The 14,124-nt window shown below is 39.7% G+C and overlaps 1 protein-coding gene across 1 annotated transcript; it reads left to right on the plus strand.

The window, feature by feature from the left end:
• The first annotated feature begins 850 nt into the window (after positions 1–850).
• Positions 851–12,729, plus strand: gch1 (GTP cyclohydrolase 1). Its single transcript, XM_061276818.1, has 6 exons — positions 851–1,312; positions 6,601–6,710; positions 9,549–9,604; positions 10,757–10,788; positions 10,857–10,941; positions 11,402–12,729. Exons 1-6 carry the CDS (start codon positions 952–954, stop codon positions 11,526–11,528), a joined length of 771 nt encoding a protein of 256 aa, XP_061132802.1. The 5' UTR covers positions 851–951; the 3' UTR covers positions 11,529–12,729.
• The last annotated feature ends 1,395 nt before the right edge of the window (positions 12,730–14,124 follow it).

The raw sequence follows: 14,124 nt of genomic DNA on the forward strand, positions 1-14,124 counted from the left end.
AGTTTGTTTGTATCGTTCGCAAATAATTAATTATTAAGTCACTTAAGTCACGCCCTTCTGCTCAAATCTAGTCACTTTGCTACGAAGTAGGGTGGGCTGGCCAGTCTACACCGAATGTTTACAAGCAATGTCGAAACAAAAATGCACGTTCACGGAGAAGTTGAATTAAAAAAATTCCCGTGCTTTTGCCAGGGTCGTGATCCTTATGAAGCTGAGTGCTTGACATGCAAGGCAGGCCCTTAAGTGTCTGTGGCAAATAAAGGTGCCAACGCACCCCGCAAGAGGACTGAAGAGGAGCCCTTTTTTTTTTTTTTCAAATGCACCGATGGTCGTATTTCTTTTCTTTTTTTACTTAGTGTACCACTATAAATCTAAAATATGTCAGTGTACACATAGTATGTTTTTGTTAGTGTAAATATGTTTTTGTTATTGTATATATGCTGTTTTGTGTTATTCGGGCCAATAAATCAATTGCTATACAGACACCTTGTAATTTGTGTCATAACGTGACACAAATGACCCCCAATAAAAAAAAATGACCATGCCCCCTTCAAAACTGACCACGCCCCCCGTCAATAAAATGACCCCCCCCCCCCCCCCAAAAAAGGTGTCCACTTTTTCAGAAACGGAAATCTGGTCACCCTAAAATTTAGGGTTTTTAGGGCCTAAATCCTAAAATAAAGTCATATGACAGAACAAATTGCCTCCAGCTTTTCTGGCGTCACTTGTGAAGAAATCAAGCAAGTCCCCGCCCACCGAAAGCCCACTGGCCAATAAGAACTCAGCTGGGGATAATCTGTAGGTATATATGGCGAGGAAGCCTGACCCTTGTTTAAAAAAAAAATGCAAACCTGTTGTACGGAGAGCCTTGAGTCAACAAGTGCTCAGCAGGCAGCAGGGCGCGCGCGAGAGAGAGAGAGGGTGAGAGAGAGAGAGGGGGCCACAGAAGTGATGGACCACTCAAAGCAGACTGAGTTCACTTTGACCGACAAAAAAGACACAGGGGACGCCACTTTGGTGATCAACGGACACTTTGATGGAGTGGTCAAAAGACCCCCTGCTGCTCTCCAGGGTCCTGCTGCCGAGTCGGGGTCGCAGCGGTCGGCGCCATCGGTGACGGAGAGCTGGAGAGAAGAGCACACCAGGAGCGTGGAGGACAACGAGGTTAGCCTGCCGTCGCTGGCCGAAGCTTACACTACAATTTTACGTGGGCTTGGAGAAGACCCACATCGGCAGGGGCTCGCCAAAACTCCCTGGAGAGCCGCAACCGCCATGCAGTTCTTCACCAAGGGCTACCAGGAGACTATCATCGGTGAGTGTTAAATCCTGCAGAGTCTCAGAGGGACATTTGGGATTGTTCTGTTGTCCTCCGGTAACTTTTGGGAAGAACCATTCATACTAGTAATTGGTTCTTAAACTTTCCCTCATCTATTGCAATCATATCTAAAGTGGAATATCATCTTCTTACATTAGTACAACAAACTACTAAATAATGCCATTATCAGGAACAATTGCTTATGCTCTTAATTTTTAATTAAGATGCTTATTTGTATGCCTTTTCCCTCCTGGTAGTAGCTTTATTTTTTTTAGTTAACGTAAATGCATCTTATGACAGTGGTAGACAACCACAGTATCTTCTGCTAAACAAGCGGGTATAATGTATATGACAGATGTCAAATGAATGGTTTGATTTGACCGCTGGAATACATAATGGACACAGCCAATGTATAAACTTCAAAAAATGAGAGAATGTCAAGTGCTGCACCTGGAAACACCGGTTCGACTTAAATCACTCCAGCATTTCCTGCTTTGTGATTCCTTTCAAAGCCGCACAGTGATGGGATTTGGTGTTCGAGACCTGCCTGATATTTGAGTCTATGCGCTGGGCCTCATGTCCCTGTAACAATTTTAAAGCGGTTTCAGCACCACATGGGCCCGCTTTGCCATACTTCAGTACGATAGAGTGAAATCAGGGTTTTCCTCGCTTCATCCACCTCTTTAAGAATCCATCTGGAGGTAGTTTAGCTTTACGTGCTAAATTCTAAAGAAAGAATGGAAGAAAAATGTGAGAAACACAGCTTCACTGACAAAGTGACATGCACCAAGTTCTTAATTTATGATCGACAGAGGATGAACACTGAAAAGAATCATGATGGTATGCATGCAGTATGTTGGGTCTTCAAACCCGCTATTTCCTCATTGGTTGGTTCAAAAGACTCCCCCTTGATTTATTGGAAAGCAGAGAACACACACAAAACCAGTTTGCAACGGAAAGCTGGTTGTTTGTAAAGAGTTTAACCCTTCAGTGAGAGTCACCAGACTGCTTGTTGAGTGTGTTGTTGTGTTTGTGTGCCTACGTGTGCAAGAGTGAGCAAGTGTACGTGTGGTCATGGGTTCAGCTTTCATCACAGCATGAGGCAGAAATCCGCTTGTTGACCAGCAAATGACCAAAAGATATAAAGAGATTTATTGGAAATTATGTGATTATTTCTACTGGTTGATCAAAATCGTTACTTTATTTAGTCTAACGTGACAAAACTTGTGGGCCAGGCTGTGCTTAGTTCTCACACACTGACACGTACGATCTGGGTGGAAAACAGACTCAAAATGTCAACTTCACAAAAACTGTGAATTCACCTTGTAGTGATTTTGTTTTCAGTTGATCGAAAATGCACTTTTGAGGACTCATTACTTTGAAGATAATGAGTGTCGAAACAAGTCATCTGTGTTCACACCCACATATGTACTAAAATCTACCACACTGTTCTGGTTTGCTTGGTTGAGGCACAAAATGAACCTTGTGACCCAGTGAGACTGATCCCACAACACTCAGAACAGAAAACAATCCAGAATATTACCGCCAATTGCCATGTCACAGTAATGACAATGTTGCTTAATTAAAGCTTTAACTCTTTGGCATTCTTTTATACTTAGTGTAACCGTGACTGAATGAATCTTCATTTCGAACATGATTTAAAGAATAAAAAACAATATGGAATCATAGGGTGCTAAAATAAATAAATACATTAGACAAAATAAATAAATACATAAGACAAGGTTATATAAATACACAATAAAAAAAAAGGACAACAAAAAACAGTAAAACAATACAATATGACAACAGGCTTAACTAACAGCTACAAGAGACGGTTAAAACTTGTTGCAATTTTTGTTTAAAAACTGTGAATGATGTGATGACAGTGAATTTAAGGGTATTTTGTACAGTATTCCAATCATAAGCTGCAGAGAAATGGAAGGACTTTTGACCAAAAACTGTACGGGATTTGGGGATGGGGAATTTGATAAGATTACCTTGGCCCTTAGATTGAGGGCAGAATGAAAAAGGTGCAGGAGGGAGGAGAGCTAGTGAGATGTCTTGCCGAGTATGGATTTGTAAATGAGCTGAAACCAATGTCACCAGTCGTTGTACCTGGAGAAACCCCACGCAGGCACGTGGAGAACATGCAAACTCCTCACAAGATGTGCTGAAGGTGGAATCGATCCCGCACCCTCCCAACTGTGAAGCGGACGTGCTAACCTTATGCACTTCTAAATCGAAAGTACCGTATATTCTGGACTATAAATCGCAGTTTTTTTCATAGTTTGGCCAGGGGTGCGACAAGTGTGAAATTATTAACACATTATATCACTTCACATGTTAATTCCACACTAAACCGCAAGAGGGCGCTATAGGCCGGTGGAATAATTGGAACTGTAACTGACGAGGAGTCTGACGTCAGCCACGTAGAAGAGGAAGCGCTGCAGCTTCTACCTCCGGAGTTAGCAGAGTTTTTTAAAAGTGACAGAGGATGAAAATTTCATTGAATTTAGTGTTTTGGAGTGACACAGATGGTTTGGTTAAGTTTTTAGCATGTTATTTATGCCGTTATTCAGCCTGTTGCCTCAATTCTATTTTTATTTTAAATTACCTTTCAAGATGACATGTCTGTTTGAGGTGTTGGATTTTATTAAATACATTTCCCCCAAAAATGTGACTTGTACTCCAATGTGACTTATAGATGTCTTTTTCTTCTTTATTATGCAATTTATGGTTGGTGTGACCTGTACTCCGGATCGACTTATAGTCCTTAAAATACAGTACTCAAAACTATCATCATAGGCTAATGCCATTTGTCCCTGCACGTGAAAGACTAGTCCTTAAGTCTTTATTTTTTTGTTAAGTACAAAATGATATTATAATAATTAATAAAATAATAATAATTAATAAAATAATAATAATAGTGTTGTGCCTTGACTTAGAGTTTTTCGATATACAAGTCATCACTTGACCCCCAGCACTAGGTGCTAGCAGCACATCATTAAGCCGCCATCAATTTCCATTGGTTTTCTTGCAATGGAATGACTACGTTGGTGGCAGACGGTAAAGTCCATTTGGAGGATAAGCCAACTGTCAGTATACACCACAGAAAAAGATCAAGAAATGATAAATTAGATACACTTGTGTTCTGTGCTCACATTTTCTGTCTTCAGGCTATGTGGAGAGCAAATGGACAGTTCATCGGTGTCATAGGCCTTTATTGGCTGTGCAAAAAGTATTTACTGTTTTGCGACGAAAATAGCCTTTAAATCTGTAGCTTACCCCATGAAGACGTATAAGTCAGTTACAGCAGCTGATAGCATGAATTGTGATTGTTTGCTCCACATTCTGTTCTGTGTCAAGACCAGCTCGCTCTTGCTTTTGTTCTGAATACAGATGCCATGTAGTATGACAAAAGGTCTACAGAAGCATTTGAACTGTTTGTTCTCAGCGAGATGCTGATAAATATATGACGTGGTGATGAGTCAAACTGTCATTAGCTGATGTGCGCCCTCCTCCTCCAAGATGACAGTTTTCACCAGCTGCCAGCCATTTAGTTAAGCTTGACTTAACCATATCCTCCAGGATGTTTGTGGATGGAAGTGTGCGTGTGCATGTTTGTATACACAGTATGTTTGCAAGGTATTTATCATAGCAACAATGGAACTATTGCCAAAGAAGTTCTACAGATGCAAACAATGAAAAATTGCCAGCAGTATTGCCTCCAAAACTTGTCTGTGATCTTTAAAATTCTAGTAAGTTTCTAAGTCTTTTGGTACACAGCAAACACCTTAACATTAGCCATCACAGTTTTTTTTTATCTGTAATAAACATGGTACTAACTAGGTGTTATTACCTGGCACATCTTCGGGTACTTGACAAGATAAAGCACTCCAATTACCACGTTATTACAGTTTCAACCCTGTGGCAACGTCATTCTCAGGCTTGGTTTTCCTTCCCAGTGCTCGTGTCTGAATTAACCAACCAAAATACTAGCTGATTAGCAATTGGAGCGTTCATACTAACATTTTAAAATCTCAGAAGAGCACATTAGTGTCACGTTTGCTTTATTGTTACATTGAAGAGTGGACGTCGCAGCTGCTGGGTAATGCAGCATTCTGTCTAAAAACTGACTTCAGCATCATAAAAGAATGCACCAATGACATACATTAGCGATATAAAGTTACACGTCAATTAAAACCTTTCATCATATTCCCAAAGACTAGAAGTTTTTCTTTGCATCAGGGGATGCTTTGAGAATAATTGTCAATTTATTTTGTATATGTGAAGCCCTTTGAGACTGCTTGTGATTCAGGGCTATATGAATAAACTTGACTTGACTTGACTTGACACAGGACAGTACAACCCCAACATTTTGAGGTTATTTTCACATTGATTCACAAAGGCTCGCCTGGCAACGTTACAGAAATGTAATTAAACAGCTGATTGTGATGAGGTCCAAAAGAACCTCTAAATGTGCTTCTCAGTCATCTTTTTACCTGGCTGCGTGTTTACTTTACAGTCCTGTGATAAGCAACAGCAACAAGTCGCTGACCCTCCCCCCTGTTGTTCCTTCACTGCCTCTAACTGATTGTCAGTCAGGAAATTAAAACCCGACATGGTACGACTGGGAAGCGTCTGTGTCGTCACAAAACGATAAAAGCGCTTTATTGAACCCTGGTGACCAACAAAAAAAGAAAAAAGTAATAAAGCAACAGGAGTGTATAGAAGCAGCACTTTAATTTGATATGAAAAAAATGATGATAAAGGGATTGCCAAAAGTCGAAGGTGCATCACTTAATTGGATAAAATAAATGACAATAAATTACATTGCAGGTCAACAGAAATTTTTTAATCAAAGGCAGCTTTATGTGTCCCTAGGAGTGTTTTTGACGCTGAATTAAAAATGAACATCAGGTTTTTGAGACATTCTCATTGAGCATACAGATTTGACCATGCATTGAAATTTTGGGCAAAACTCTGCCTGTTGCTGAGCCTCATAAATATCAATCAATCTATAACCATAGTACTTATTTATGTAGTAATAAACTTGATATGGCACAGAAAAAAAATGTGAAAAACATCACCTGTAACTTAAAAAATGGAGTAACAATTTACTGAACGGTGTTGCGTTCAAATCTTAAGACACAGGATGTAAAATTTTAATTTTGACACTTACAACAAATAAAAATGTTAATTGTAGTCAAAATAAACTAATAAGTTATTTAAAGTCTCAACTTGGAAAGAAAGTAACCTAATGTCTATTGTGTTTTTGTGTGCAGACGTGCTGAACGACGCTATCTTTGATGAAGATCACGACGAGATGGTGATCGTCAAAGACATTGATGTGTTCTCCATGTGCGAACATCACCTGGTGCCCATCATTGGCAGGGTGAGTGATGTAGCACGCACATGTACAAACACACACATACTGTCAAAAGTCGGTGATGTGTATTGGGACCGGTCAAGATCTGTTCATCTATCCGTTTGTCCATCCATCCGTTGCTGGTATATAAATAGTCTGACTGATGATTGACTGGAAAATAACCAGGAATATGTATGTCACAATTGATATTTTGGTAGTCACCCCTATATAGTTTAAAACAAACAAAATGAGAAACAATCTGATTAACCAAAATCTACTTACTTTCAACTTTAGCTTCCGCTGCTGGCCAACTGCTTTGACATCATTACTCTGCATCTGAGAGCAGATTGGTTATTCTTCCCTTTTTATGTGTATTCATGCATAAACTGTTTCATCCCTCCATCTTGCCTGCAGGTGCATGTCAATTTAGACAAAGGCGGGTGCCACCGGATTTTTTTTTCCCCCCCAACGGTGTAAATAGCCTCTGGTGACATCAGTGAATCACACATTAAGACAAAGTGTTTTCTGGTCGTGTGCGTGTGTGCGTGATCAGGTGGCTGTGTCTCGAAAGCGCATCATTGTTGTTGCTAACCATCCCCTCTCAACTGTGTGCACTCAGTGACTCATGACAGGAAGTGACACGCCTCTTCTTGCTTCTTTTTTTATTTGCATATCAGTGGCTGTGAGAGCATCATGAGAGGAAACATTCAATTCATCATTTGGTCACATATTTGACCCTTAGTTATTGCTTTATATCCCTTTGAATGAGAGTTCCTGTACTCTGGGCTGGTCACTATAGGGAACTGTAGGGGCTGACACAAAGGGACAAAGTGCTATCACAACTCACAAAAATGGCACAAACTGAGATTTAACACATTAGGCCTCTTTGTGTGAGGCAGCTTTGCTAAGATTTAACAGTGCTGCGTAAGATTAATTCAAGTTACATGGAAGCTCTGAAGTAAAATGGAATGGAGACAGGGCGACCGGGTTCAGCTTGGACCAATGTTTAGTGAAGGGAAAGGGGTAGTGGAGAACATGAAGACAGACAGGACCGTGGTTTACGGACAGCAGGATGATTGGCAGGGGCAGAAACGGGTATAATCAGTACGGGTTACATAAACAGATGGTTGAACAGGGAGTGCGGTAATTTACGGGGAGGCATGAAAGTAAAGACGATACGGCACGTGCGGGTGCGCCACATATAGGACAAGCAGGTGAGAGTGCGGTAGAAACACCCATCTGCAATCGGCGCGCCCGGAGCCGTGACAAAATTCAAGAGAAAAACATTATGCGCAAAAACTTTGTGGTTGAACAGGGAGTTAAAAAAAAAAGAGAATTGTATAAAAAATAGTGCTGTAAAGCATTCATTCATTCATGTTCCGAACAGCTTATCTAATTAGCAATTTTTCCACATATTTCCCCTCTCCTACTTCTACTATTTAACAAAAAATTTAATGGATATTTTTTTGAGTAAAATGATCAATTACAAATTATATTTCCCTTCAAAGACTGTTCTAATAGCTTTCTTTGATCCGTGAATACAAGTCGTCTACTGTAAAATTAGTTGAACTATAGATTTACGTAGATTGGATTTGAATTTAGTTTTGCAACATGCACAAATGATGGAACTTGAGATTTCTCCAACAAGATTTCAGCAAGTATAACTGAAAATAGAACCACCTGAAGTTTGAGTTTGGCAATCTTTGCAACAGTGACTCCTCTAAGTTTGGCTGTACACACGTGCAGGACCTAGAAGCCACCACATTTTATTTTTCAATTTACCCAAGTGGCAGTGTATCTGAGGCTCTAACTTCCTATCGAAAAACTCACTCACGATGCTGTCCACTTTAGTCAACAAGCAAGAATAAAGTCCCTGAAATAAATTCCATGCAAGACTGATGTAATATTTGGCTTTTTTTCTTTAAACTCTTGATTTGTAAAGTTATGTTTTTGTCAATGATAGTTTGCCTCTAATAAATATAATTTTCTTCTTAGCTTTTGTTTGATTTTGTGCATTTTTTTGTCCGTGACGCTCTCTCTTGGTCTCGAACACGTGCATGAAAACACCCGCACCCATGTGATACAGATAATACAAAGTGTAGCCTTCCCACATGTTTGATGTCTGCTATCAGACTTCTGCAGCGGGAAGGAGACAGAAGGCGAGGAAAAAGGACGAAAGACGAGCAAAAGAGATCTTTGCTCGCTTGTGCTGCTGCCCTTTCTCTCATCTGGTCTACAAATTGCATTTGACATTTGGGTGGAGCATTTGAGTGTGTACGTGTGTGTGTGTTGCAGAATTAGAGCCTGCAGCACTCTAAAGCAGTGATTGTCCAGCTGATGACGCCAAGACCCATCCTTCTTTGCGTATCCAGCTACTCTGCCCTCGTCAGTCTTTTAGCCTATGCGTGGAGATTTTTTCTGTATATTAACTGCCATTGTCGCCTGTAGACGTCAAATATCTATTTTATCTGGGCTGGCAGTGAATGAGTTAAGAAACAATCATCGTTCAACTATACAAGCTAACCACCGAATTACATCAAACAATCAAGGATAGTCACTTGTTGACACAGAGACAGAATCTGTGGACATGTGTCCTAACAGGATGTCTGCCATATTGGGATTTTTTTTATGTTCACCTCAAGGTTAACCACACAAAAGAAGACATTCCTTACATCACTGTGGCTTTTATTGTGTTTAGTACTTATATCATTTACCACACCTACTAACCCCACATCAAAACTTGTTTGGTGTACATAAACTCACTAACAAACCTGCTATGATTTTTTTTTGTTAGTGTGACAAGTTTGCCTCATTATTTTTTTTCGTAATTGATTCATTTGAATTGGCTTTGTTGACTTTGTGCAGGTTCACATTGGTTACCTCCCCAACAAGCGAGTTTTGGGTCTCAGCAAATTAGCCAGGTGAGAACATTTTGTTACTATCAATGTGTGCGTGTGTCTTTGTGTGTGCGTGTGTGTAGTCGCAAGTGGTTTTAGTACGCTAAGCCTAAAGGTATTGGGGTCAATGGGATCAGGTCTGCACTTGCACACATTCAATAAGCAGTCTAATAATCCTCTTAAAATGCACACCCATCGAACATGATCAATTAAACACTGCCCAGAAAACAAACACGCACAAATAAGCATGCCTTCTAACAATAAAATATGATTTTACAGCTAATTACTGATTCTGGTAGACCAGCCAATAAAGACGACTTAAAATACGACTTAACAGCTAATTACTGATTCGGTAGACCAGCCAATAAAGATGTAGCCACTAAATCACAATGAAATTGTCCCAGCTATGTACTAACTTAGACCCCTTGTTATTGCTGCAGCTGTTGTAAAATGCACCATGTAAATAAAGTACCTTTACCAAAATAAATATATATATAGTTTCTTTTTCGCTCATTGCAGCCTGTTTATTCTTGTGACATTTTTCTGAATACAGTATACCAAGCTTTGAAAAGGTCTGAAGGGGTTTGCTTACTGAGAAAGTCAGCAGGTCAAAGGGCACCACCAGAATGTTCTTAAGGATCTGTTGTTCATTTGAACCCTTTCAACTCGGAACTGTATCATTTGGGGTTACCTTCAAAATAACCACAGGAACTGCTTCAATTTGAACCTTGTGAGATTATATACTTTGCAGCCTGACACTTTCTGAGATTGCATGCAATAGTGATGTCATACAATAAATGAAATAAATAAACAAATCAATCAATCGATCAATCAATCTGTGGTCGACATCCATCAGAGCTGGAAAACCTTATGAAACCGTGTTTACTTACACAAGCTACAACTGGGATGATTTATTTGTTAAAATGTTGCCATCTCCTGGCTTTGAAAGAAATCGCAGGTATGGCATCTTCACGTGATGGCGTCATACAGGCGCCCGGCTGCTATTATTGACTTAATAAATGTCACATTCGGGGAGAATAATGCGGTTCATAAAATAGATGGAAGGATGGATTGTTGCTACATTGTTAGTTTGTTTGACATTGTTTAAGAACATTACTGGGATAAAATATTGAACTTTTTTGTTTTTTGGACTTCACAAACTTGCTCTTTTCTCAGGATCGTCGAGATCTACAGCCGCAGACTACAAGGTACATCCGAAAACTTTGCTTTGCAGCCATCATGTTCAGAGGTTACCAATGTTTTTTTTTATTCACAGTTCAGGAGAGGTTGACTAAGCAAATTGCTGTGGCCATCACTGAAGCTCTGCACCCCACTGGGGTTGGCGTTATCATCGAAGCTACGTACGTACACAGGAAATAGATAACCTATTTGTGCAGTCCAACATTTATTAACTGTTCTCGCAATGACAGGCAAAGTCACATTTCAACATTCTTAATCATCCATCCATTTTTGACTTTTTGGCGCATATGTTGTTAACAGTCCATCACGAATAAAACCAAAATCGCTTTTTTAAAACAAACATACAGTCCTCTAGCTTAATACTAACACATAATGGACACAAATGGTGCAGCAACGCGTTTAAACATTCAATATAACAGTAGCTACTCATATTAACATTATTTAGTATCCTCTGCAAGGAGTTGAGACGAGCTGATATGTGCTCTATTTTCTTGTTTCATAACCTTATGTATGCTAAACAGGAAATGAGTTTATCATAACTGCTTACTTACTATTTATGATGCAACCGTCACCATCATTTCTTGTGGCAGTGTGTTAAACATCATCCGTTTGTTTTCACAGTCACATGTGCATGGTGATGCGAGGCGTCCAAAAGATGAACAGCAAGACCATCACCAGCACCATGTTGGGAGTCTTCAGGGAAGACCCCAAAACTCGTGACGAGTTTCTGACGCTGGTCAGGAGCTAAATTTCCTCCTCCGCGTGTTGCTGGGGCTTACACTGACCAGCTTATGTGCACTTGTGTGTGTGTGTGTGCGTCTGTGCGTGTGTTTCATGTTAACAGAGAAAGTAAAACATCCCACTCTTCAGACATATTCCACGTCAGAGGCTTTAGTCTGAGTAATCCACAAGAAAATATTTTAATGTTTTTAATTGTTAATAGAAAAATGAAGTATGTATACGCAAGATGATGACATCAGGTGAAAATACAATATGACTATGAATACCTCACAGTATAATTTGTATGATCACAGTCCATCCATTTTCTATAGCGCTTGTCCCTCAGAGCTGAAGCAGAGAGGCGGGGTGCACCCTGGACTGGTTGCCAGCCATGTGCACCTTCTCCGGTTAGTCCAGCCCGCATGGTGAAAACAAATGTTTGTCTCTTTGTCCACTGCAATTCGACGGTGACCATTCCTGGTGCACCTCACTTTAAAGTCTGCTTCGACACAGTGTGAATCCTAACCATCACAAGGTCAGTATAGAAAACGGATGGACAAATGGTCCTCCTGGGACAGTGCGTCCGTTCACATTTCAAAAAACATGAATGTTCAATGAATTGAAGACGCTTAAGTGCCCACAAGTGTGAATGTTCAATCAGCTGGGACAGACTCAAGCTCCACTGAAAATAGATTGGTGATAATCAGAGACATTACTCTGAAATGTTTTAAAATATTGAAAGGTACTATATGTATTCTGATGATTATTTTTATTCTCTTATGGAAGGATCTGTCTTTATGTGCCAACTCGGCTCAATCGCTGATTGTGACATTAGATCACAATCCAGTCAACGTGTGTGTCTGTGTTCCTGTGACAGCACGTGTCTATGTTGTCCTGTGCGTTGGTAAAAGTTGAATTGTCTGTTCATGAACGTGGCTTGTGGCTGTTGGGTGTCTGCAGTTGTCTCATTTTTCTGTGGCCTTGCTAAGAGGGAAGGAAGGCCAGTTCTATGGCTCCGTCTCTATTATTGTCATTTCATGTTTATTTCGAGTTCTTAATCAAAAATAATACAGTCCTGTAACAACAGGAAGAAGTTCTTTGTTTTTCCCCTTAGGCTCATGTGATGTTGTGAGATTGTCTTTGAAGCCAATGAGGTCACTACAAATGCACAGCAGTAAACAAACATTTGTTTATTTGGTGTAATAAAACAAATCGTATGTGTCTTGAAATATACTTTTGATCATTCTGGTATGAAGTTTGCCCAAGCTTTCAACACACCTTTTGCATAACTGTATAAATCCCAGTGCTAAACCAAAACATTCGAAGATAGTTTACCACTAATATGATAATCATGTCTCTCTTTATTCACCTAGCTATCCTGCCAGCCAGCGATGTATAATGACTGGCAGAACAAAGTCTTCCAATCGATGGCAGAAGGTACATCAATAATTACCATGTGTAACAGAATGCATCACAATCCATACCATAACACATCAAACATGGAGGAGGCAGTTGTACGACGGCTTGGGCATTTGCACCCACGACTGGGATCAATGCACTGGTTTGACTGATATCTTGTAACCTTTGAACACAGTTCGAGACCTGCTCCTTGTGTCAAGTGACTTGAGATCCAATCTCTTCAACTGGTACCATAGAAGGATTCAATGAACTTGATCATGAAAGGAAATCAAGACTTTTTGAAGGAAAATAAATTGAATATTATTTTTATTATGGCCATGTTAGCCGACCTTCACCTAAAACTTAAATCCTAGTATGGGCAAAGGCGATTCCTGAAGAATCTGAGCTCCTAAGGTGACGTCTGTTGAAAGTAGGGAAGAGTACAAAATGGCGGACAGAAGAACAAGGAGAGGTTTTCAACCAAAAAGCGCATTAATGAACTGAGCCATTTTACAAAAATTTAGTTGAACAAATGACTAGCATGGCAATTAATATCTCCAAAGTTACAATACTATCATGATATGAATACTAAGCACGTTTCCTATGTTTTTAGTATAATAAGGAATGATAAAGTATAGTTTAACAGATATTTTCTTTTACGTAAAATATCATTTACAATTACAATGTCTCAATAAGAATACATTTTATGGCTGAGTTCGATCTGGGTTTCCACCCTTCCACCCTTTTCCCACCATCACCAAATGTAAGATGCTTTGCATTATTACAGGTAAATTGATATAATTACTAGGATAAAGGCTATTGAATTATTCATTCATTCATTTTTCTCTTTATTGTTCCTTTTAGACCGCGTGAAATCAGGATCCACACATCACACCATCTGATGTCGGTAATGCGCCATTAGGTTGTTTGGTAGCTGCCAAGTTAAAAATCAATAGAAGAAGAAAGAGAAGCAGCAGAAGAAGATCCAATGACAGCTTTTAAAATGATGACCACACACCTCATTGCAGGAGTTTGTGTCCATTACTTGCTCAGAGTTGTCTGACAATGTTCTTAAAACACTCCTAGCTAGAAATTTTTAGGTTAAGACGATTCTCAGAAGGAATAAAAGCCAAGATATTATTTTCCTAATTGACTATGCATTTTCACTGCCACTTTATTGCTGTAGTTGAAGTTAAATGGGGCATGGATTGTTTAGTGTTGTAATG

The sequence above is a fragment of the Syngnathus typhle genome, linkage group LG4, assembly GCF_033458585.1.
Source record: "Syngnathus typhle isolate RoL2023-S1 ecotype Sweden linkage group LG4, RoL_Styp_1.0, whole genome shotgun sequence".
Taxonomy (NCBI): domain Eukaryota; kingdom Metazoa; phylum Chordata; class Actinopteri; order Syngnathiformes; family Syngnathidae; genus Syngnathus; species Syngnathus typhle.

What these genes read in the sequence shown, in the direction of transcription:
- gch1 (XM_061276818.1), top strand. Translation starts at nt 952, where the DNA reads ATGGACCACTCAAAGCAGACTGAGTTCACTTTGACCGACAAAAAAGAC. An exon ending in TGGTGCCCATCATTGGCAGG is followed by an intron (nt 6,711 to 9,548) that starts GTGAGTGATGTA and finishes GACTTTGTGCAG; the next exon opens with GTTCACATTGGTTACCTCCC. An exon ending in GGCGTTATCATCGAAGCTAC is followed by an intron (nt 10,942 to 11,401) that starts GTACGTACACAG and finishes TTGTTTTCACAG; the next exon opens with TCACATGTGCATGGTGATGC.